This window comes from Callospermophilus lateralis, chromosome 1, assembly GCF_048772815.1.
Source record: "Callospermophilus lateralis isolate mCalLat2 chromosome 1, mCalLat2.hap1, whole genome shotgun sequence".
In the NCBI taxonomy this organism is placed as follows: Eukaryota; Metazoa; Chordata; class Mammalia; order Rodentia; family Sciuridae; genus Callospermophilus; species Callospermophilus lateralis.
In genome coordinates, this window is record NC_135305.1 from 171,579,890 (window position 1) to 171,605,385 (window position 25,496).

General features: G+C 45.2%; 1 protein-coding gene across 15 annotated transcripts in view; it reads left to right on the forward strand.

Annotated features, from left to right (window-relative positions):
* Positions 1-25,496, forward strand: part of Cadps (calcium dependent secretion activator) — a 480,817-nt gene that overhangs the window by 271,799 nt on the left and 183,522 nt on the right. For all 15 annotated transcript variants that reach the window (XM_077105438.1, XM_077105450.1, XM_077105449.1 and 12 more), the window contains 2 exons: positions 7,867-7,978; positions 17,444-17,583. In XM_077105438.1, the coding sequence (XP_076961553.1) occupies positions 7,867-7,978; positions 17,444-17,583 (252 nt within the window). The remainder of the gene's footprint in view (positions 1-7,866; positions 7,979-17,443; positions 17,584-25,496) is intronic.

Here is a 25,496-nt window from a genome sequence, read left to right on the forward strand (position 1 = left end):
GAAACGCAAAAAGGTCCACCAGAAAAATTCTAGAACTAATAAATTCAGCAAAGTAGGAAGATATAAAATTAACACCCATAAATCAAACACGTTCCTATACATCAGTGATAAATCCACTGAAAGAAAAATTGGGAATAATACCCCACACACAATAGCCTCAAAAAATAAAATATTTGGGATTCAATTTAATAAAAGAGATGAAAGACCTCTACAGTGAAAACTACAGAACACTAAAGAAAGAAATTAAAGGAGACCTTAGAAGATGAAAAGATCTCCCATGCTCTTGGATAGGCAGAATTAACATTGTCAAAATGACCATACTACCAAAAGCGTCATACAGATTTAATGCAATTCCTATTAAAATCCCAATGACATTCTTCATAGAAATAGAAAAGGCAATCATGAAATTCATTGAGAAAAATAAGAGACCCAGAATAGCCAAAGCAATTCTTAGCAAGAAAAGTAAAGCAGGAAGCATCACAATACCAGATATTAAATTATACTACAGAGCTATAGTAACAAAAATGGCATGGTATTGGCACCAAAACAGACACATAGACCAATGGTACAGAATAGAAGACCCAGAGACAAATCCACATAAATACAGTTATCTCATTCCAGAAAAAGACACCAAGAACATACATTGGAGAAAATATAGCCTCTTTAACAAATGGTGCTGGGAAAACTGGCAATCCATATGTAGCAAAATGAAATTAAAATCCCTATCACTTGCCCTGTACAAAACTCAACTCAAAGTGGATCAAGGACTTAGGCACTAGATTGAGACCCTGTGCCTAATAGAGGAAAAAGTAGTCCCAAATCTCCATCATGTCAGCTTAGGAAATTACTTCCTTAACAAGACTCTTAAAGCACAAGAAGTAAAATCAAGAATCAATAAATGGAATGAAATCAAACTAAAAAGCTTTTCCACAGCAAAGGAAACAATCAAGAACGTGAAGAGAGAGCCTACAGAATAGGAGAAGATCTTTACCATATGCACCGCAGATAAAGCATTAATCTCCAGGATATATAAAGAGCTCAAAAAAACTCAACACACACACACACACAAAAACCAAAAAACCCAATCAATAAATTGGCTAAGAAACTGAACAGGAACTTCACAGAAGAAATATAGTCAATCAACAGATATATGAAAAAGTGTTCAACATCTCTAGCAATGGGAGAAATGCAAATCAAAACTACACTAAGATTTCATCCTGTCAGAATGGCAATCGTCAAGAATACAAGCAACAATAAATGTTGGTGAGGATGTGGGGAAAAGGTTCACTCCTACATTGCTGGTGGGATTACAAATTGGTGCAACCACTATGGAAACCAGTATCGAGATTCCTCAGAAAACTAGGAATAGCACCACCATTTGACCCAGCTATCCTACTCCTAGGTTTATATCCAAAGGACTTAAAATCAGCACATACAGTGACACAGCCACATCAGTGTTTATAGCAGCCCAATTCACAATAGCTAAGCTATGGAACCAACCTAGATACCCTTCAACAGATGAATGGATAAAGAAAATGTGGTATATATACACAATGGAATATTACTCAATCTTAAAGAAGAATGAAATGATGGCATTTGCTGGTAAGGAGATGTGTCATCTAAGGCCATGTGGTACTTGTAGTCTGCTTGCTATTCATCTATTTAGTCTCCAAATTTTTACAAAAATTATTTATTTAGAATAGACACATCTTAATACACACACCTTGGTATTTGCAAGTACCACGTGGGTGGGCATTTCCGTGGTCTTTGCTTATGTTCTTGTGTGTGGAAAGACCAGATGTCAGAACAATAGCTCATTGTATGACCTGGTAGCGTTTCCTAGCATTGGAGCTATTGGTATCTACAGAGCTGCGGGCCTGTGGCCTCATGAGACAACGATTATGTGAGCTCAAAGGCTCATCCCTGGCTCCTCAGAGAGTGGTCACATTCAGAGCATTCACTGCATGCACTCCAAAGACTTGGGCTGATCCTAACAAATATCAAGTCTTCAAGGAGATAGAAGTACTCTGTTGAAGGAATCCGTCACACCCCTGGTTATCCCATCTCTCGGCCAGCCCCTGAATTTTGTGACATGGATATTCTGAATTTATTACTAAATAAATATTTATTGTGTGTCAGGCCCTGTGCAGGGTACAGGGTTTTAAGAAAATTTTTTCTACCCCAAGGTATTCACCCTGGAGAGAAGGAGACAGATGCATGCACAGATCATTGCCAAACCACACTTGAATACTGTGTTGGGAGTTACCTAGAGCATAAAAAGGCCTATGGTTCAATGCGTAGATTTTGAGATTAGAAATTCTAACTTCAAAGCCCAGCTCCTGAAATCCTGGCCCAGTTATTTAACCTTCTCAAACCCAAGTCTTTCTATTTATAAAGGGGGGATAAAAAGGAATGTATTTTGTTGACCTGTCAGAAAGATTAAATGAGATAATCCATGATAAACCCTAATCCCAGGGACTGGCAAACCATAAGAACTCAATAATTGGTGGCCATTTTTAACATCTTTATAAGCTTCCCATAAAGAGGCAAATATGATAGAAACATAGAAGAAGGAGACCTAACCCATTTTACTTTATCTACCTTGTGTTCAGAGAGAAGTTAGCTACCTTTTCCAACCTGGGCTTGCAATAAACATTATCAACTGCTAATCTTCTCAAATCAAAATGCAATCGTATGTGGGTGCCATGGCCCACACCTGTAGTCCCAGTGGCTCAGGAGGCTGAAGCAGGAGGATGGCGAGTTCAAAGCCAGTCTCAGCAACTTAGGGAGGTTCTAAGCAACTCAGTGAGACCCTGTCTTTAAATAAAATACTAAAGAGGGCTGGGGGTGTGGCTCAGTGGTTAAGTGCCTTTGGTTTAATCCCTGGTTCCAAAAAAAAAAAAAAATTGCAATTGCCTTCCAATCCTGGAAATATTCACTAAAAGAGAAATTCATCTTCATGACTATAGCAAGAGGAAAGAGATGGGCAGAGAAACAAGCAGCATTGAGAAATAGATCATTTATCCATGTGTGGTCCCACCAAAAGACCAAGGTTTCTGATGCTTCCTCCCCTGGCTAATTTGTCTACAACCAATGTTACACTCTGTAAGGTGTATTGAACATGGGAAATAAATCCACAGTTAGAAGTCAGAGAGGCCCCGAGTCCCGGCAATCTTAAACAGAAACTGCTGTTCATTGCAAAGACAAAAAGGACCCAGGGTGGGAGTGAAATCAGGCTATACCATTCACTCCCTGTGTGTGACCTGGGGCACACTCCCTAGACTCTCTGAGCCTCGGTTTCCTCATCTGTAACCGTGGGGATATAATTGTAGACGTCTCACAGACTGCTAAGAGGGTTGCAAAAGACGTAATGTACCCACGACTGTGGACACTAGAGATAGGTATCTGTGCCTTGCACACAGTAATCTGAATAGATCCTTGCTGTCTTGCTATTTAAAAAGAAAAAAGAAATCCAGGTGTCTCTGTGGCTAGAAAAGACAAACAATAGATATTTTTCTGACTTTTTCCCTCTAAAGGGAGAGGGACAGGAAAGGATAATTAAACCTAGCAGATTCTCCCAAGAATCATTGACACAAAAGAGCCAGAAATGGCTTCCACAGAAGCCAATGACCAGCTAGGAGCAAATGATTCCCAACTTCATGGCTGATGCTGGTCCAGGCTAACCAGCCTGGGGTGGCATCTGGCTCAGAGCTGGGTTTATGGGTATATGACCATACAGCTGCACTAGTTATCAGGGACCCACATCTGGTTTGATGCCATCTTGCAAGTCTTTTTTTTTTTTTTTTCCACATTGCAATTCTTGCTAATGGTATCTCTGAAGATATGTTCGTAAGTAATATCCAGTGATAATGAAGCATGCATTTGAGCGGAGGAAAAGGAAAGGATTTGTAGGTCAGGACATTTCATGGCATTTTGTTTTCATGTGTTTTTACTTTGCACTGGGCCCCACGGATTACATAGCCTGTCCTGATTAGGATAGAGGGTCTCCTTATGTTGGCTTCCCTGGGCCAGCTCACTATGTCTATGTCTGATTGATAATTCGGGGTAAACCAAGGCTCATGGCAGAAAGACAAAGATATTGCTGCAGACCTGGTGGAAAGGAAAAGTGACTTGTTATCAGGTCACAGGGGGCTGACAGGTAACTTCCGGTGGCTCAAATTTTGTCCAGCAGGCAGGACCTCAGAAACCTTGCATTGTTATCCTGGAGTCTGAGTCACGTTACATTTACCTGCCTAAGGAGCAGAGCATGCTTGGATGGCAACAGGGGTCCAGGTAAAGTGCTCAGGAGGCCAAGAGATCCTTACAAACCAGGCCAAAGACAGTATCAGGAGGATACAGGGTGGCATGCCCCCCCAGGACACTGGACTTCTGTCACTTGTATGGCATAGTGTAAAGCTTCTCATTCCCGAATCCTTTTGGCTTCCAGGGGCATGTTTTCTCATCCCCAGGACCCAGTGTGATGAAGGCTCAAAGAGATTGATAGTCTAATTAATCACAGATAATAAATGAATAGTCACTTTGTCATCAATACTGCTGATCATTAGTAAGGCTTATCACTGGCAATTATGACAATAATATCAGTAAGGACTATAACTTGGTAATTAAGAGATTTGCCTTCTTCTCCAGTTCGGTCACGATTCCCTGGAATAAAACAGACCTCGCGTTTCTCTTCAGTTTTCTCACCTGTCATAGGCAGCTGTCGTAATTGCATTTACCTGTGTAGTAGGAATGTCAGTGTCCATCCTGCTTTATTTGCGTGGGGTCCAACACTTAAGTTGTGCTGGACAAACATGTATTAGATAGATGACACAAATATAAGTGACACCTGCTTTATTCGAGCACACAGTTAGTTTGGGAAGAGAAGGTAGCCAAAATTCATTTGTTTCCCTTCTTGTTCTGAGCCTTTACAACTACTCTGTGAACTGAGTTTATTTTATAGCTGAGGAACTTGAAGTACAGGGATGTTAATTCACTTGTCCCAGATACCCAAGTTTACATTGTAACTAAGCCAAGGTTTGAGCTAAAGATGTCCGGTTCAAAACCCTGTTGTGTGACCTTAGCTAGAACAGAGATCCCCTTCTCTTAGGACATGCTGCAGATGCTGACAAACCATCAGTAGGAGTTTCTGTCTGTACTTGAGCCACTCTGCGGCTGGGCCTGGAACCTGTCTCTGTTCAGTCTCAGGCCCGCCTCCGTGTCTGCTCCCTGTTGCTATTGTGACTGTTGTGGTTTCTCATTGGGGCACCTGGCTCCTCACAGTCTGAGGCTCACTTGCTGACTCCCCATAGACACTCTCTGTCTTTTAGTTCAGTCACCGGAATCAACTTGGTGGAGTGCAACAGTGAGACTAGGAGTTAGGTTTCCACAGTTGACACAGAAAGAGATACAACAAGCAGAGGGTAAGATATCAAGCTCACTAGTCACCAAAGAAATACCGTGAACCTAATAATGACAAAACAGGGCAGAAGATAGGTGAGGAATGACACCAGGGCAGGCCAGGAGGAGACCCTTTGATTAGTGCTCTCACGCCCAGATGGAGAATATAGTCACCACCTTCCTGGGAAGGTTTTTGGAAATAGGTATCATAAGCCTTGGAAGTGTCTGTGGATGCACACAGTTCCTGCAATATCCTAAGAGCCCTAAATGTTTGTTGGTGAATGAAGAGATGTGTCCCTTCTGGGTCTGTATCCCAAGGAAATAATCAGTGATAAAAATCAAAAACTAATGTCCAGCTGAATTTCAATGAAAGAACCAAGGTTAAAAAGAAAAAAAAAACTATAATGTATCCATAGGTGTGATATTATGATGTCATTTAAATAATATTTTAATAAATATTTTACAATATAGAAATTATTTTAATGAGGGGAAGTGAAAAATTTCCATATAAAATGTAGCTCTACTCTTTCCTAGTTCTGTAAATGAATATACATTTTGCATCATTTATTCATTCAGAAAACATTTATCACATCTCCATGTGTCAGGCACTGTGCTGAGTTCTGCGTATTCAATATGCACCAAACATATATGGTCCCTGCAGTCATAGAGCTTATGGAGTATGCACAGGTTCTGCTATTAAACTATCACACAAGTTAAGCAGACCCAATGATTGCTAGAATGTGAAATGAGAAATTGTTACAGAAAATCATGGCACTGTAAAGAGACAAATGGCCCTTGGAGATGCAGAAGAGCAAGGTTTATTCAGCATGGGTACTGGCCCAGCCGAGTCTTCTCCAAAGGCTGAGCACCGCCCATTTTTATGGGAAGGGGTACTAGGGATGGAACTCAGGGGCACTTGGCCACTGAGCCACATCCCCAGCCCTATTTTGTACTTTATCTAGAGACAGGGTCTCACTGAGTTGCTTAGGGCCTCGCTTTTGCTGAGGCTGGCTTTGAACTTGCGATCCTCCTGCCTCAGCCTCCCAAGATGCTGGGATTACAGGCATGCAACACCACACCCAGTGAGCACCACCCTTTGTTCCCAGTATCTTTTATACAGTACAGACTTCCAGATTTCAAGACTTTCTCATGCAAGGAGCCTGATCCCTCTGCCTTTCTCTGGTTCCTTCCACAGCTCTGAGCAAGCGTGATTACAGAAGCAGAAACCAGCAGGTTGCAGCTACTAACAGAGATAAAAAAGAAACCTCTTAGGAAGGAGTTGATGCTTCAAAATGAAACAGTATGCTAAAGGGTTTCAATCTGGAACCCGATTCAGATTGACAGATACACAGACATCCGAGATGGCATGTTGGCTGAGCCCCAGAGAGGTAGCCAAGTGAAGGGGAGGGTAGAGAGGGACATTCCCAACTGAGGGGGCCACACACGTCATCGGCCTGAGGCAGAAGGATCAGAAGCCTGTGGAAATGGAGTGGATGACTGGGAGGTCCTAGTGCAGGCCTGGATTGTAACCACGTGCAGAGGCACGGGAGGCATGGAAGGGTCTAGGGAAAGGGCTCAGGGCTCTCTAGCCACCACTCCCAGAAGGTCTCTCTAACTGCAGATACAGAATGAGTGAAGGTGAATTCTCTGTTGGACAATGGTGAGAAAATGAAGAGGCACCTAGGCGGGGCCATCAGAGGCTCACAGGAGCCAAGCCCTGCACTCCATCCCATTCCTGGTAAACCAGGCTGAGACGCAGATCCTCACACACATGAGCAGGGATTGTCAGTTCCTCATTCTTATCTTTGAACTTTCCATCCCTCTTTCAAGTTAACAGGATAGATCTCCATTCATTCCATTTGGGGCGGGGGGAAGGGGTGCTACTGGGGATAGAACCCAGGGGTGCTCTACCACTGAACTATATCCCTAGTCCTTTTTATTTTTTATTTTAAGCTAGAGTCTCATGACATGGCTGAGGCTGGCCTCTAACCTGTGACACTCCTTCCTCAGCCTCTAGAGTCACCAGAATTACAGGCTGTGTCACCATACCCAGTCACTTATTTCTTTTTTAAACACATCTCCAAGTGCCAGTGGAAATGGGGCTCCCACCTCCCCAAAGTCTCATCTCAAAATTAAAAACTTTAGTTTCCAAGGACTAGAGATCCAGAAGATGAAGGAAATTTTTAATAGATGCCCTGGAATAATGTGTAGCTGTAGCAAATACATGGGGGAAAGTTCTTGCCAACTTGATTTCAGGCTCCTTCCAAGCGACTCCTTACCATGCTCTGTGAAGACCCTGGAGAGTTTCTAAGCATCTGTCTTTGCCTTCGCCTAATAAGTTAACTAATGCTTTGTCTCTCTGGTAGCTTTGGGGAGGATGACAGGAGGGTGTGACGGCCACCCTGCATTCACTCGGCCTAAGGAAAGAAGGAAGATTCCACACTGACCTCTCTGATTCTTTGTCCACAGCTGGGGCACCCAGGGTGACTTCTCCACGACCCACGCACTGCCCGCGGTGAAGGTGAAGCTGTTCACAGAGAGCACAGGTGTCCTGGCCTTGGAGGACAAGGAGCTCGGGCGGGTAAGTGCTCCCTGTCATAAGAGGTATCCAAAAGAGCTCCACAGAATGGGTGTTCTGGCCATATATCCCATACACAGGTCGCCAAGAAGCAGCACTGCCAAGTTCTGAGAGGCCCAGCTTTGGGGTTGAAAATCCTAGCCTCTACTCTACATGAGCTGTGTGACCTTGGGCAGGTCCCTCAACCTCTCTGAACCTCAGGTGGTTCTCCTCTATAAACCTGAACTAACAAGAGTGTGCATTGGAGAAGATAAAGAAGGGGTTCTCAACATCATTGGGCCCAGACACCCTTTATAAGCAAAAATTTGTAATTCCCTTGACTATCATCATATACAATTCTCAGATTATAGCTATATACTCATTTAACAATGTTAACATTAACATAATGGCATAAAAACGGGGGAAGGGGGGACAAATTAGTAGTAAACAAAAATTCAAAATGAAGCCAGGTGTGGTGCACACACCTGTAATCCCAGAGGCTCAGGAGGTTGAGGCAGGAGGATTGTGAGTTCAAAGCCAGCCTCAGCAACTTAGTGAGCCCTAAGCAACTCAATGAGATCCTATCTCTAAATAAAATACGAAAAGGGCTGGAGATGGGGCTCAGTGGCCAAGAGCCCCTGGGTTTAATTCCCAGCACTCCAAAAAAAATTTTTCAAAATGAAAATACTCTAGTCCTTAAGAAGCAGTAGTTTGCTTGACCCCGCCTGGAGAGTTGCAGTGAAGGTGAGAGCTACCAAGCCCACTGTGGAGTGGTGCTGAGCACCAGTAAACTGATTGACTGCAGTGGTGAGCAACTCCAGGCAAAATGTCCTTCATTCCGCTGGAAAAGTGCCAAACACACTTTGATTTGAAGTGTCAGAGGCAGAATGTAGATTGAGTTTCTTGTAAGCAGATTTTTTCATCCCTGTTCATATCTGATGGCACTATTCAAAAGTCAGGTGGGACACAGGACAGCTCCTCCTTCCAGAGGAGCATCTCACTGCTCCCTGAATGTTGAACAGGCCCCACCCATTCAATGCCAGCCCCATTTATGTTTTCAACCAAACTGTCCTCCAATGTTCCGAAACATCCCCAAGGGGTGGTACCAACCCGCTTGGGGACCACGGATCCTAGAGACACCTCTCTTTGCATCCCAGCTTTTGATCTGCACCGAGCAGCCACTAATACTTTCAGATGTTGGATTTGTCACTTGCTGGCTTAGTTTGTCCCATCACCCCACACGGCTTCTTCCGAGCCTTCCAGAGGCCTAGATGCCTTCCCTGAGTAAATGCCAGTCTCTGGGGAGCCCTCTCCTGACTGCCATCTGCACCACAGCATCCCTCTGCCCACCTTCCCCACCTTCCCCACCGATGAGACAGAAAGGCAGAACTCAGAAATCTTGGTCTCCTTCTCCCCCAGTGAATTCTAAAAGCTCCTTGGGAATAGCAACGTGAACTATTTTGTTCTCCACCCAATACCCAGTGTGCAGCAGAGAGACTTTCAATGATTTGTTTCTTTGTTATTTTGTTATTGGGCTGCCATAACAAAATACCACAGACTGGATGGCTTGACCCAGGGAGATGTAATCTCTCACAGTTCTGGAATCCAGAGCATCCTGAATCAAGAGTCAGGAAGAGGCAGGTGCAGTGGCTCCAGCCTGTCATCCCAATAGCTCTGGAGGCTGAGGCAGGAGGATCCAAGGTTCAAAGCCAGCCTCAGCAACTTATCGAGCTTTTAAGCAACTGGGTGAGGCCCTGTCTCTAAATAAAATACAAAACAGGGCTGGGGGTGTGGCTCAGTGGTTGAGTGCTCCTGGGTTCAATCCGCAGCACCCCCCAAAAAAGAGGAAGTCCCTCTTTCTGGGAAGCATTCATTTTTCTGGATTTTAGATGGGCACCTTCTCCCTGTGTGGGAGATGGGACACATCTTCTTTTTATAAATAGGTCACCAATCCTGTCAGATTATGACTCCATCCTTATGACCTTGTTGAGCTTTTTTTTTTTTTTTATTTTCTATTGGCACTGGGGATTGAACCCAGGGGCACTAAACCAGTGAGCCTCATCCCCAGGTTTTTTAAAAATATATTTATTTTATTATTTTATTTAGACACAGAGTCTCACTGAGTTGCTTAGGGTCTCACTAAGTTGCTGAGGCTGGCTTTGAACTCTCGATCCTCCTGCCTCAGCCTCCCAAGCTGCTGGGATTACAGGCGTGTACCACTGTGCCCGGCTTCATTTAGCTTTGATCACCTCTCTCCAGATACAGACACGTTGGCGGTTATATATCTTCAATATATGAAATTTAGGGGAAACGATTGAGAGTTCATTCATACTGGTTGGCTGCATAATCCCTCCTGAAGGCATCCTCTCTGCATCTCTGGTCTATCATCTAGAGAAAGGTGGGCACCCCCAGATGCACGTGGCACACACACCTGGCGGGACCAGCCAGACCTCACTTCCTGTGCTTTCCTTTTCCTTCCCTTTGTGTCTGTGATTTTTCCTTCCTTTCATCTGCAGGTTTTCCCTGGAATCATATTTCTAAAACACAGATCACAGACGGAGGCCAAACACAAAGTAAATAAGGCTAAGAGCAAAAACAGAGCCCTCCCCAGAAAGGAGGGGACTGAAAGAAAGGGCCTAGCTGATCCCTTTGAGCAGTGACAGGTGTTCACTTCTGTCCGTGGGGACACAGAGCGGGAGCAGCAGGCTGTCTCTGTCTTTTCCTTCTCTTTTCTCATGAAGGCAGATGTCAAAAATCACGAGACTCTCAGGATCCAGCCTATGGGTGTTGGCAGAGAGGCATAGAACTGGCCAGTACCGGGAGACTCCCCTTGGGTCCCCGGATGGGCTGCACACCCAGGGTGCCCAGGAAATGGTCTACAAATGCAGCAATACAGGTGATACGGGCACTTTCCTGATTCTCCATCATTTCCTCCCAGGAGAGTTTAAGCCATGAGTTCTTCAAATTCTTTGTAGTATAGGTGGGAGAACTGATTCCTGTGGGAGGCGAGGGGCCCCCAGAGCCCCCAGGTCAGGGAGGGGCCTGTGCATCCTCCACGCCCCACAGGCCAGGCTCAGCCCCTCAGGGACCCTTCACAAGTGTGCCCACGGAGGCAGGGGCTTCTCCCCGGTCTCACTGGTGCAGAGAAGCACAGGAGTCCTAGGGGGTGAGGTAGCTGACCAGGAGTGGAGGCAGCTCAACTCCGGGCACCTTCCCTACGCCACACTGACGCTCTGCAGTGCTGAGACCCTAGGCTCTGCGGTGGCCGAGGCCACGAGCTTGCCCCAGACCACACGGCCACTCGTTCCTAGGTGATCGACACTTGCTTCACGCCTAAGAAACGTCCCCCATCTTCATGGGGCTGGCCTGCCTGCCTCCTCCTGCTGGCTGGGCACCCTCTGCCACCGGCACCTGGACAGGTGCTCAGATGACCAAGTGCTTCTCCTCCCCAGGGGCTGGCCCTCTGCCTGAAAAACTCTCCCCACCTCCCAGGCCTTCCAAAGGCACACATGAGCTCTTTGAGCAAATGCCAGTCCTCACCGCCACGGACCTTGGGCACCACAGCAGCCCTCTGCCCACATCCTCCACTGGACTGATCGCCAATGAGACGGGGAGGGAGAGCTGGCCCCGCTGGACTGAGAAAGCCCCATGGGGAGACAGCAGTGCTGTCTTTTTTTTGAGGGGTGGGTACTAGGGATTGAACTCAGGGACACCCAACCACTGAGCCTCATCCCCAGCCCTATTTTGTACTTTATTTAGAGACAGGGTCTCCCTGAGTTCCTTAGGGCCTCGCTTTGGCTGAGGCTGGCTTTGAACTTACAATCCTCCTGCCTCAGCCTCTGCCTCAGCCTCCAGAGCTGCTGGGATTATAGGCGTGTGCCACCGTGTGGCATTGCTGTCTTTTTTTAGGTGAGGTTACTCTGGGGACCCTATGGGAAAGTGCTTCTGTATGCTGATTCTATCAAGTGGTAGCAGAACCACATTGCAAATCCAAGTGATCCATTCAACCATTTTTAGTCTGTTTCTTTTTGCTAAGTATTTTAATTGAAGAAATAATCCATGCAGATGGTTTAAAAATAATAAAAATGGATACTAGTGGAAACTAATGATCCCTGTTTTGGTCAGCTTCTTCGCTGCTGTCACTAAAGGACCCAACCAGAACAGTTTTAGAGGAGGAAAAGTTTATTTGAAGGCTCACAGTGTCTCTCAGTCCCTAGGCAGCAGACTCCACTCCTCGGGGCTCTGGGGAGGCAGGACATCATGGAGGAAGAGTGTGGTGGAGGGAAGCAGCTCACATGGTGATCAGGAAGCAGAGAGAGACTCCACTCTCCAGAGACAAATAGAGACCCCAAAGCCACGCCCTCAATGTCCCCTCCTCCAGCCCCACCCACCTGCCTCCAGCCACCACCCAGTTAATCTCATCAGGGGTTCATTCACTGATTTAAGGCTCTCACAACCCAGTCATTTCTCCTCTGAACCTTCTTACACTGTCTTACACATGAACTTTTCTGGGTCATCTCAAATACAAACCATAACAATTTCTTTCACCTTGACCAGATACCACAATGAAAATGTTTTTTGCAATAAAAATGAAAAATATTTTTTTTGCAATTCCTGGCATATTCTTCCCAAAATATTCTCTGCACATACATTCATAGCATGTGTGTGTGCATTCCTCTATTCAAAAAAATAAAGCACAACTGAAAGTTACTTTATAACTACTGCTCTATCCATCAGTTGGAACATCAGCATATTTGGAAATGAGTCCATTGCAACCCAGAGTGACCCAGGTCTTTTTTACATGGCTGTATAGTATTCCACTGTGCAGATATATTTCACTCAATACATCTTCTGTTGATGAATTTTTAGATTATTTCATCTTTGGGTGCATAAAGAATGCTTTGGTGTGTAGCCTCAAATTTATTTATTTTTTCTTGCATATGCCTACAGGATAAATTTCAAAAGAAATATTTTGCTGAACACAATTTGAATTTAACAGTTACTGCCAAACTGTCCATATGCCATTTTATACCTCCACAAAAGGCATGAGAGAGTGCCTGTTTCCCCACACCCAAGCCAACACTGCAATGTTATCAAACTTTTTTTCCACAAATATGATTGCAGGCCTGCTGTGCCTAATCATTAGTGCCGTGTGCCGAGTAAGCAGGGATAAAAGCAAGCAAAAATCATTAGCCTCTCAGAGCTCACAGGGCACAGGCATAAAATCCAGAAATTTCTGTGCAGTGTGGTAAGTGGGCAGAAGTCAGTCTGAGGAGCAGGGATGCCTTTCCCAGGGCGTGCAAACAGGTAGGGAGAGAGAGCCAGACTCAGCTGTGGAGATGAGCCAGGTGAGGGCCCAGAGTAAAGCAGTCCCCAGCCGGGTCCACTACATGCCCAGGTGACTAGGAGAAGCTGCAGCTGGCTGGGGTGCAGCCTACTGCAGGGGGGCTGGGGTCGCCATACCAGCCACCCCACATCAAAGCCCAGCACACATGGGCCGTGGCTGAGATGACAAAGTGCTTGATCAGCAGCCTGGAATGTGCAGATGAGGTGTCTGATCTGCCCAGGGCTCCCATGCCCCCAGAAGGACCCTCATCACTCAACAGGGCTGGCACTTATACAGGGGCGGTCAAGGGTGGGGACCCAGATGCAAGAGAACCGCAGTGACCTCATCTCTCCACCCACTCTGCAGAAGAGGTCTCCCCAAGGAGTGACCACAGGGAGGGGAAGGAGGTCACTGCGGAGTGACCAGGAATAAGCGGCAGCCATTTGCATCTTAAATGGACACCATATTGCTGGTGGGACAGGCGCCCAGGATCCATATGGTGGGAAGCTTGTTAATGAGCTCGGGGTGCCCAGGGCACCGCTCCTGTCCTACTTTGCCAAGCGGGAAGGAGCAGAGAAGCCAGCCAAGGACCTTTCCTGCTGCCTGGTTGGGTTGCTCCCACCAGCCCTCCTCTGCCGCTCACTACCTCCCAACCTGGCCACTCCTGGGCCAAACTAGCTCAGGACAGGGGGCCAGCGTCACTGGGTCCAGCAGCTCCCTCTTCCCATCTCCAAAAGTGTCAGGACTCCAGATCTGGAATGCATTGTACGGTGACAGGTGGGCATGCTTAAGGGAAGGGAGAGGTCTTCCCAATGCCATGACACCCGAGCTCCTCTTTTACTTCCATCATTTGTCCTATGACATATTGGCCCGGAGAGGTTTGCTAGTGCCAGTTTTGTGAACTTAGACACTTACACATAGTTGTCCAATTAACCTTCACAGAATGATCAAAAGGCCTAAAAAGATCACAAGCAGAGGGTTCTGATTTGAAGGTGACACTAGTAATGCAAGTTTAGGAAAAATAAAAAAGATGCCAGAGTCACCACCCAGATTCAGCCTGCGGGGCATGACCAGGGAGGAAAAGCTGTCCGTCAGGATGGTGTGACAGTATTTAGAAGACCCCCAGAACTATAGGGATTTACTCTACTGGGTTTACACCCAATGTCATTAACAATGCACCTTGCCCTAAATAGAGATGATCCCTTAAGATATAGCTCACCATAGAACATGGCCACAATGACCAGCAATGATCACTCAGTACCCTGGGGACTGGTTCCAGGACCCCCTGCAGATACCAGAATCTTTGAATGCTCAGGTCTCTTGTGTAAAATGTGTGCTGCTTGCACATCCTCTACTTTTCATCTGCTTTAAACCATCTATTACTTATATTACCTAATTGTTTTAGTCAGCTTTTTTGCTGCTGTGACTAAAAGACCTGACCACAACAACTTTAGAGGAGGAAAGGTTTATTGGGGGGCTCACAGTTTCAGAGGTCTCAGTCCATAGAGAGCAGGCTCCATTCCTCAGGGCTCGAGGGGAGGCAGGACATTATGGAGGAAGAGTGTGGTGGAGGGAAGCAGCTCATATGGTGGTCAGGAAGCAGAGAGAGACTCCACTCTCCAGAGACAAATAGAGACCCCAAAGCCACGCCCCCAATGCCCCCTCCTCCAGCCATACCCACCTGCCTCCAGCCCCCACCCAGTTAATCCCATCAGGGGTTCATTCACTGGTTGGGTTAAGGCTCTCACAACCCAGTCATTTCTCCTCTGGACCTTCCTGCACCGTCTCACACATGAGCTTTTGGGGGACACCTCACATCCACACCATAACACTAATAGAATGTAAATACTATGTAAATATGTTCTATTCTGTAATGTTTAGGGAAGAAAGACAAGAAAAGGTCTGTACATGTTGAGTGCAGATTTATTTCCCAAACATTTTCAATCTTTAGTTGATTGAATCCATCAAAACGGAACCTAAGGATACAGAAGGCCAAGTGTACTAGAAATTAGGGATTTTTTTTCTTGATCTCTATCCCATCATTTTAAAATTTCTACATTTGTGTCTATCTTTGATACATGTGATAAGGTAGTATACCAATACAAAGTAAACAAATTTAATGTTAAATGTTGGCATCTGGGTATTGAGCTCATTGCTCAAAAAATATTTCCCTGAAGTAGAGCTTGATCAAACATCTCTGGCAGCCACTGATCTGGAACTCCAGGCCTTCTTCTGTTTCAACCACATCATAAAACACTGGGGAAACTGGAATTTTGTGTTTTGCAAGAAGTTATCAATTTTCTTTCATCATCGAGAGGGAAGTTAATGGAAAAAAGGGTCAGGCCCCAAAGAGAGATGGGTGGAAATATCACACAAAGGAAGCACGTTGCGGTGTTTCTGCCCCAGTCCCCTTCTCCAAGCCCTTATTCAGGTCACAGGGAAGGCCATGTGCACCTGTCCTCCAAGCACGGACCACGCTGGCAGGACTGAGCAAAGCTGAGGCTGGACCAGGAAGGCCAGAGTGTCCACTGCTGAGACTTCAAGTCTCTTCTAACCCTCTCCACTGGGGAAAGGAGCCCAGGAAAGGAACCTGCTTTTCCTGCACCTGGGGAAAATAGATGCTTTGAAAACAGCCCAAGCCACCTGAACAAAGCTGGGCGTGCTGCCATCGCAGGAGAGAGAGCCCAGTGTTTGTTGTGCCCATGTTTCCTTAGCGTAGATCTTCCAACAACTCCACTCCTCCCCGACTGCATGTTCTGCAGATTCTGTCTGGTTTCTGACAACCAGAGTGAGAAAGTGGATTGCCCAGGTTGTCCACTTCTCTCTCACCTCCAGCCTCTGAGGCAATGAGAACCGAGGTAGGACACCCAGGTCTAAGAGCCATCTCTGACACGTGTCTCTGAAAAGCATTTTCCTGGAACTGATCTCTCACCAAGCTACCTACGCCTCCTTCCATGCCAGGGCAAAGCTGGGTGCTGTGGGACAAGATTGCCAGTCCAGGTGAATTGGGCTGACTGACTTGTGACCCTTAAAAGACCTCTTTCCCTTTTCTACATCTACTTTTTTTTGGCCAGGGGTGGGGGGCAGGATTGAACCCAAGGGTGCTGAACCACTGAGCCACATCCCCAGCCCTTTTTTATATTTTATTTAGAGACAGGGTCTCATTGAGTTGCTTAGGGCCTTTCTAAGTTTTCTTAGGGCCTCACTAATTTGCTGAGGCTGACTTTGAACTCACGATCCTCCTGCCTCAGCCTCCTGAGCCTCTGGGATTACAGGTGTGCGCCACCACACCTGACTTCCTTCTCGCCCTCTTAACACTTTGTATCTATTGGATAACATCCTTTCTATTTTCCTCTGTGGGTTTTAAGGAATTTCTCTTCTTGCAATAGTAAAAGATATCCTAAAGAATGGGAGGGGCTGGGGTGTGGCTCAGTGGCAGAGCACTTGCCTGGCATTCGTGAGGCACTGGGTTTGATCCCCTGCACCACATAAACAAATTAAATAAACAAAATAAAGGTATTGTGTCCATCTACAACTAAAAAAAAAAAATTAAAAAAAAAGAATAGGGGGGAGAGGGCTTAGTGGTAGAGCACTTGCCTAGCACGTGTTTGATCCTCAGCACCATATAAAAAAATAAATATATAATATTCTACAAGTAAAATGCAGACACACACACACACATATGTATATGTGTATATATATATATATATATATATATATATATATATATATATAGAGAGAGAGAGAGAGAGAGAGAGAGAGAGAGAGAATATAGAAGGAAGAAAGGAATGGAGTAGAAGTGGTCTCTAGCATGGCCTCTTTCATTCATCTATATTATTGGATGATGGTAATAACGCTGTTCTCTGATCAGGGTTTCCTTTGTGTTTTTCAACTTTGGAAAAGCAACAAAAAAATCACAAAAGTCATGATCCTTACTTTTTTTTTTTTTTTAACAAACTTGGCCAGGAAAAGAGAGAAGGGAGCAAGAGAATGCCCTGTCTGTCTTCAGGCCTGGCCAGCCTCTGTGAGTAGATGACACGCTGGCTGTGGGACCTGGACACATCACTCCACATCTCAGCAGCAAAGTCTCTGATCCACAAAAACATGCCCATCGTGATGCTTGTATTGTCCCACTAACACATTTGTCCCTTTGTTCCCTACAGGTCATCCTCCATCCCACCCCAAACAGCCCCAAACAGTCTGAGTGGCACAAAATGACAGTCTCCAAAAACTGCCCCGATCAAGACCTCAAAATCAAACTTGCCGTCCGGATGGATAAGCCCCAGAACATGAAGCACTCTGGGTAAGTGTCTCGTCCCCATGTGGTCATGTGGGACACGTGTCCACTCCTTTCCCAAGACAGAAGTCAAACAAGGGTGGGCACGTAGCTCAGCAGGAGAGCAGGTGCAGAGCCCTGGCCGGGTTCCATCCCCAGCACTGCAAAAAAATAAAATAAAATGAACAAAACAAATACAAGACTGATCTTCAGAGAACCACATGGAAGGAAGTCGAAAACATTCATGAAAGGTTATTAAAATATTTGACTGGGAATCCAGGTGCAGTGGCGCATGCCTGTAATTCCAGCAACTCGGGAGGCTGAGGCAGGAGGACCTTGAGTTCAAAGCCAGCCTCAGCAACTTAGGCCCTAAGCAACTTAGTGAGACCCTGTCTCTAAATAGAAAATAAAATAAAATAAGAGCTGGGGATGTGGCTCAGTGGTTAAGTGCCCCTGGGTTAAATCCAAAACCAAAAAATTTGACTGTGAAAATTACTCTGAGCTTCCTCACTTCTGATGATCTCTGTATTGGCTTTTTCGCCATCAACAGAGAATAATGTCCTTCTCTTCCTCTGAGAGGATTTCCAGTACTATTCAAACCCTTCAGGAAGCATGCAGGGGTCTGGTGTGGGGAGTTCTTCTGGGTCCCATGCCCCTTGTCACACGCCTAGAGCTCATCTAGACTACAAATCACCCACTTGTGCCCCTTGGTCAGCAGCTGCCCCCGTGAGCAGGGAGCAGCTGCCATAGCCATGTTGAGGAGGTCAGTTCCCACTGGAACTTTCTGAGGGTTTACTACCACATAGAAATGAATGAGCAAAAAAATAATGAAAAATTGTGATTATCTTCATTATAGGAGAGGTTGGAGTGGAATGAATAACTAGGTAAGTTCAAGGAGGACAGAATAGGACAAGAATAGGTAAAAAGCCACCGGTGAGCAATGAATTCCTTAAAAACACAGTCAGACCCAAGGTGGCCTACACCAGGGGTGAACAGCCTAAGCTGCATGAGGCAGTGTTTATTGATGACTGGGCCTATGTTGAGACGTGGCCTATTAAATAAGTTGGGAACAGTTGTGCTGTGTATTGACCTAGGGACGTTTATCAAGTGCTCTGCAGGGGCTATTGGCCAGCCAGCTATCATTCTGCTTGGCCTTTCTGGTCACCAGAAATGTCCCCTTAATTCTTTTCCTTTTTTTTTTTTTTTTTTTTTTTGGTTAATGAATTCACTTAGGATAGGGCTCGCAGTGGTAACCCCACCATGAAAACTGAGGATTATCTGTTTGTAGTGGAGGTTTGGGGAATTCAGACACCTGAGATCAAGGCCTAACCATGGATCAAAGCAAGTTGAAACAGAAGTTCATGCGGAGTCCAGGAGGGTGTGACCAGAACAGGAAGAGAACATCCCCTTGGAGGAGAGCCCACCACAGAATGCAGTCAGAGAGGAGAGAACAGGGCCCTCCCCCTAGGGCCTCCATGTTCTTGGGAGCAACCAAATCCAGAGAGGCCAGGGAAAGATTTATAGCTACCTGCCAATCAGGGCATAGTAGGGTTCAGGTCCAGAAGACTCCAGAGAGAGCAGGGCCACGTGTAACCTGGAGACGTGGAACAGAACAGAACCCAGGCTTCAGTTTGGCCCTGGAGAATTTGCATTTAACTTCCTTGAGACCAGATTATTCCCAGAGCCTGAGATGGAATTATGTCAGGATGTGGGGTGTGGGCCAGGCCCCGAGTACACACACAGTTGGTCCTTCCTGAGGAACTTCAGCCAGCCTTTCTTCAATCAAATTGGCATCTCAGAAAGCTTTCTTGAGGTCATCTCTTCTTCTCCCCTATCACACTCCTAGCATATATTCCAGAAACATTAATGGCATTTCTCCCTAACACCACTTCCCTTTCAAGAGTCAATAGCCTAGTTTCAAGACAAAGGAATTGAGTATTCTGTTCACTTCCTATAGTATTCATTTCCTGTCCACAACGAAAGATCCTGCAACCTTAACAAAACCTGGGCTCATAAAGACTCTGTTATGGTTTAGATATGAGGTGTCCCCCAAAAGTTCATGTGTGAAATAATGTGAGAATGTTTAGAGGCAAAATGATTAGATTGTGATCAGTGGATGAATCCCCTCACAGGGGTTAACTGGGTGGTAACTGAAGGTGGGTAGGGAGCGGCTGCAGGAGGTGGGTCATTGGGGTATATATTTTGTCCCTGGTGAGCAAATCAATCTCTCTCTCCCTCTCTCTCCTCCACCCACTTCCCTTCTTGAGTCATGACCTGAGCTGCTTTCCTCCACCACACCTCCCTTCTGCCTCACTTTAGTCTAAGAGCTTTGGAGTTGACCATCCATGAGACCCAAATAGGCTTCCTCTCCTCTACTTGTTCTTCTCAAGTCTTCAGGTCAAAGTGATGAAAAAGCTAACTAAAACGGAGTCCGTAAACATTTGCTAAAGGAACCAGAGCATGAGTGAGCAGGAATGAATGGGAAAGAGAAAAACAAGGAGGAAATGGCGGATGGAAGAGAGAATGGTAGAAAAGAGAATAAGAATGGGGATGAGTAGATCTGTCCTCTCAACTGCTTCTTTTTAATTTCCTTAAAAGAATCAGTACCTCACCCTGCAGCCTGGGCCCCCTGAAACACTGAACTAGGAGTTTCACAAACACTATTCTCCACAGCAACACTTGTCATGGGTATTAGTGTCCCCATTGGACAATCCCACTTCCCACATTCTCTTTCTTCACAGTGTTGAAAACTGAACTAATCGATCTGGACTTCGGAATTTTTCTGTTGACTTTTTTTGTAAAAATTAATAAATGTGTTTCAGGCTACTTGTTGTTCTAAACAACTGAAAAAATATACAGCTTCCTTCTGTCAGATGCCATAACTAATTTGTCAGCCGAGGCCACCATTTTAAAATGACCAAGAGAGCCTAAAATAGCTCTGAAAGTGAGCAATGAGTTCCTTAAAAACACAATCAGACCCAAGGTGGCCTAAATCAGGGGTTAACACCCTAATCTGCATGAGGAATGATTCAGGGAAAAATAAAAAATGTTCATGGACAATATTTTTTTTTCATTTAAGCTTAAAATAGTTTTATTGAGTCCTATTATGTGGGGAAGGGTGATAAAATTATCAAAGCAACATCACAGCTTAGAAAATGAGAGGTGGGGGAATTTTTAAGAAGCATGGCTAAGATTATATATATATATAATATCCACTTTAACACATAAGATGAAAATCAGAATTACTGTGAAATATTCCTCGATGAAGTGAAACAGATCCTTGAATGAACCATGGATCCATCTAGAATAACCTTATTAAAGAGAAAAATGCCAATGAGAAAAATCAACACTGTTTTTTTTTTCTTTTTTCTTTTTTTTTTTTTTTTTTGGTCTTAGAACAGGGGTATCTGGGCACATTTGAGAATTAACAACTTTAAAGTGGCTTTCTAATTTTTCATCTTTTACCTCCAGATGGTGCTTTCAAGTTCCAGAAGTGTCTTCACAGCCACTTTCTCATTTCATCCCTGAGACAGCCTTTACAGGAATTGGGAAAGATTGCCCCCCCATCTTAAGAAAATGGCCCCTCCCTCCACCCACATGCTCAGACCCACCACCTTGGAGTCCTCTTTGACAAGTCTCATTCTTTCTCACCACACGTCTCATCCATCATCCAGTTCTGTTCACTCCACCCTCAGGATCTTCCAGAGCTCCCCGCCCGTCCCCACCTCCTTCTCTGCACTGGGCCCTGCGCCCCCTTCCCCTCTCCCCTTCGCTTGAGCTGTTCCCCTGTTTCTTACTTGGCTTGCCTGCACTCTGTTTCTTACTCTGAAGCCAGGGTGGTTTAAAAAAAAAATAGGAGCCTGATCCTGGCATCTGAATGCTAGGAAACCTCCCATGAGTCCCCATCTCATTTCAAGTAAGGACCAGCACTGTTACCATGGCTACAAGGCCCCCCATTGCTGACCTTGATCACTACTGCAGCCCCTGGCCTCCTTGGACCTCCCCAAAGAAGTTCCCATCAGGACCCCTGCCCTTACTGTTTCCCCTGCCTAGGATGTCCCCTTTCCTCCATTCGGACATCCCTATGGCTCACCTAGATCTCTGCACATCTCTGCATCTTCTCAGAATGTCCCCTTGGGCCCCTGGGTCATGTCTCCCCTCTCTCCCGCCCTTTCTTCCTTTGCTTTTACCAGTGCTCCTGTCCTACCCTCCCCTACCCTATCCCACATGTTTCTTTGTTCACTAGTTTATTGTCTTCCTTCCTTACTAGGCTGTGAGTTCCTTGTTGGAAGGGACACTTGTCTCCTTTGGTCACAATACCTCATACAGGGTTTGATATCTTGCAAAAGTCTAATTGACTATTGGTTGCATAGAAAAATAAGTGAATGAGTGAATCCTCCACTTGACAGAGAAACAGAGGGATAACACAGTAACAGGACTCGCTCAGGTGGGAGTGAGCCTCAGTCCTGGGTCTACATTTGTTTACTCCTCTCAGTTCCATCTTAACCAAGGACTAAAACACAGTGTTCCACGTGGCTCTGCTTTGGATTCATTCAAAGAACCACAGTCCACCACCCAAGAGTCAGTCACAGATATTCTGATTTTCCATCTACGTGCTAGCAAGCCTCAAAGGAGACAGAGTGTAGAGCCCTCCGTCATTAAGATCCCCCTTTCCTCTTCTGTTTTCCTAACTGTGCCTCTGCTCTAGGATTCTTTGTCCTTCAGAACCATCCCGGTCCTTTGTCCTCCCTGTGGGTCTCCGGGACACCAGGACTGCTGGCAACAGACACTCAAACCAGACTGCCTAGATTTTCGGGATTTGATTTTATCTCCCTGGTTGACTTCCTAACTCTAAATGCCATACCAAGTGATTTGACCTTGTTGTTCACACATTCTGTGTTCTTCCTGATTTTCTAGCAATTCTTGAGAGAAGGCTATCAAAATCTCTGACTGTGATTGTGGATTCTTGGTTTTTTTTTCCTCCTGACCACTCTGTTCATTTTTGTTCCGTGCATTTTGGAGCTTGGCTATTTGATGCCTGAGCATTTAAATGATTGTGTCTTCTTGATGAATTGACCTCTTTATCATTATGAAATGGTCTTCTCCATCCCTGGCAACACCCTCTCTTAAATTTACTTTGTGGGACAGGTGGAAATGGAAATTAGGTTTCCAAAATCTAATGTTAGCATGGGGAATCCTTTTTTATCTTTTGCTCTTTGTCTTCTGTCTTTAGAGTTCCAATGTGTCTGTCTCATAGGCAGTATAGAGTTGGGTCTAGCTTTTTAAACCTTATCTGAATCTCTGGATCTTATGATCGGTATATTTAGCCTATTTATATTTCTTGTGATTACTGACATGGTTTAAATTTATCAGTTTGCAATTTGTCATCTCGCTATTTGTTTTCTTTGTCCCATTGGATCTTGTTTTCTTCCCCCCACCCCCTTTTCTACTTCCTTTTGAAATAAGCGAATATTTTCAAGATTCTATCTTACTTTCTTTATTGTGCTATTATTTCTCAATACCAATCAGGTCAAAGTGCCCAGAATGGAATCTTTGGCACCACCACTTCCTAGCTCTAGGCAAGTTGCTGAACTTCTCTGAGCTTCCTTTTGCTCAGCAAAATATGGAGGTAGCATGGTGCTTATCTCATGGGTTGTGGTAAGGATTAAATGAGTTACTCCATATTGGGCACCTTGAGCAAGGTTTGATGCATGGTAAGGGCTGGAGCCACACAAGAGTGGTTGGTGGTGGTGAAAGCTGTCATCCGTGTTGTTTGTCCCATCCCTTTGCACTCTCTTCCCCAAACCATGCTTCTTCCTGCTGGGCAGCTGCCCTACGGGGGAGGCACCTACAGCCTCCCGACCCTCCCTCTTCTCCTGCACTCCCATAAACGAGCAGGAAGCATCCCAAGTGAGTTCCTGTCTCACTGTGACCTCTCTCCTTAAAAGAAATTCTCACAAGCAGTTTCTAACTAGGAGCAAGGACCAACAGATCTGTTATACGACATGGTCACTTTGGTTAATAATCACATATGGTACACTTGAAAATCACTGAGAGTATTTTGTAAGTATTCCCATTATTAAAAAATGATGATTATGTGAAATAATCACAAATTAACCTAACTTAGCCATTCCACAATGTGTACCTATTTCAAAACATCCGGGTCTATATACCACCAATATATATATATATATGTATATATAATTTGTATATGTCAAGTAAAAATAAATCTAAAAGATTAAATCATGAAGTCATAAAGAAGAAAAGAAAGCCAGACGTGGTGGCCCACACTTGTAATCCCAGCAGCCTGAGGCGCTGAGGCAGGAGGATCGCAAGTTCAAAGCCAGCCTCAGCAAAAGCAAGGCCCTAAGCAACTCAGCGAGACCCTGTCTCTAAATAAAATACCAAATAGGGCTGGGGATGGGGCTCAGTGGTCGAGTGCCCCTGGGTTCAACCCCCCACTACCCACCCCCTGAAAAAAAATGAAAAGAAAAATGAAAGACCCTTTCTCAAAAGCCCCTGTGATGCTCCAGACACTGAGGTGGCACAGGGACATGGAGACAGCAAAGGCAGCCATTCCTCCCTCAGGGCCAGGCCACACTCTCCACCCAGACCAGAAGAACACCAATGCCAGCGACTTTTGACTTCAGGTCCCCTCACATTGAAATTTTGGCCCATCTCTGGTTTCCATGTCCCCTTCAGCCATCCTGACTTGCATAAGTGCCGGGAACAGATGATTCTGGAAAATGTCCTTTCCCTGCACTTGATGATGCTCATGCCAAGGCATCCTAAAAGAACACGCACCATAAGCCATTTTCTCCATGAGTAGTTACTAAGCACCCACCACGTGCGAGGCGGGTGCTAAGCACAGTAGATGCTTAATGAGCAGATCTATGCTGCCATATGAAGTTCACAAACGCCATACAAACCAAGACTGTCCTTTTGTGTGTGTGTGTGTGTGTGTGTGTGTGTGTACAAATAAAAAGTCACAAGCATTACCACGGTGCTTCCCTGACACATTGCTCCAGGGCAGAGGGACACTGAGGACAGGGTATTCCTTCATCACTCAGTGAATTTGGGGGATTCAAAACTCTAGGATATAAGTTCAACTCAAACCCGTCTTCCTCTTCTCTTTTTAGTCCTTGCTAGCTCCCTCTCACATAGCTCAGATACCCTCGGCAAATGACAGAGATGCCAATGACACATTGGCATGACTTTCATAAGATGCTACAAGAAAAGGATAGATTGGAATTGGGGTGTAAAATATGACTCAGAGCTCTAAAACCAAACCTTGCTTGATTTCCCAACAGATGTACACCCAAAAGCCGAATATAAATTCAAATAAGGAGTCCCAAAGTGAACCCTTTATAAAATTGGTAGCTCTGTGCTCTTTCTACCATGGCTACCATTTCTGCTGCTATGAACATGAGCAGAGCAATAGGAAGGATTGACATTTCTGGGATCTCACTGCACTAAACCCTGGACTCACATGGTTTCCATAAATCCTCTCAACCACCCTATGATACTGTGTGTTATGTTATTCCCATTTTACAGCTCAGAAAACTGAGGCATGGGGCAGGTAAGCCGAAGGAGAGTTAATGTCAGGAACAGAATCCCAACTTAGGGGCTGGGATTGGGGCTGGGGTTGGGGCTCAGTTGTAAAGCACTTGCCTAGCACGTGTGAGGCACTGGGTTCAATCCTCAGCACCATAAAAATAAATAAAGGTATGTGTCCATCTCCAACTAAAAAAAAGAAAGAAGGAAGGAAGGAAGGAAGGAAGGAAGGAAGGAAGGAAGGAAGGAAGGAAGGAAGAAAGAAAGAAAGAAAGAAAGAAAGAAAGAAAGAAAGAAAGAAAGAAAGAAAGAAAGAAAGAAAGAATTCACACTTAGGGATTTCCCCCAATCTGAGATATAATCAGTAGACCCAACTGCCATGCACA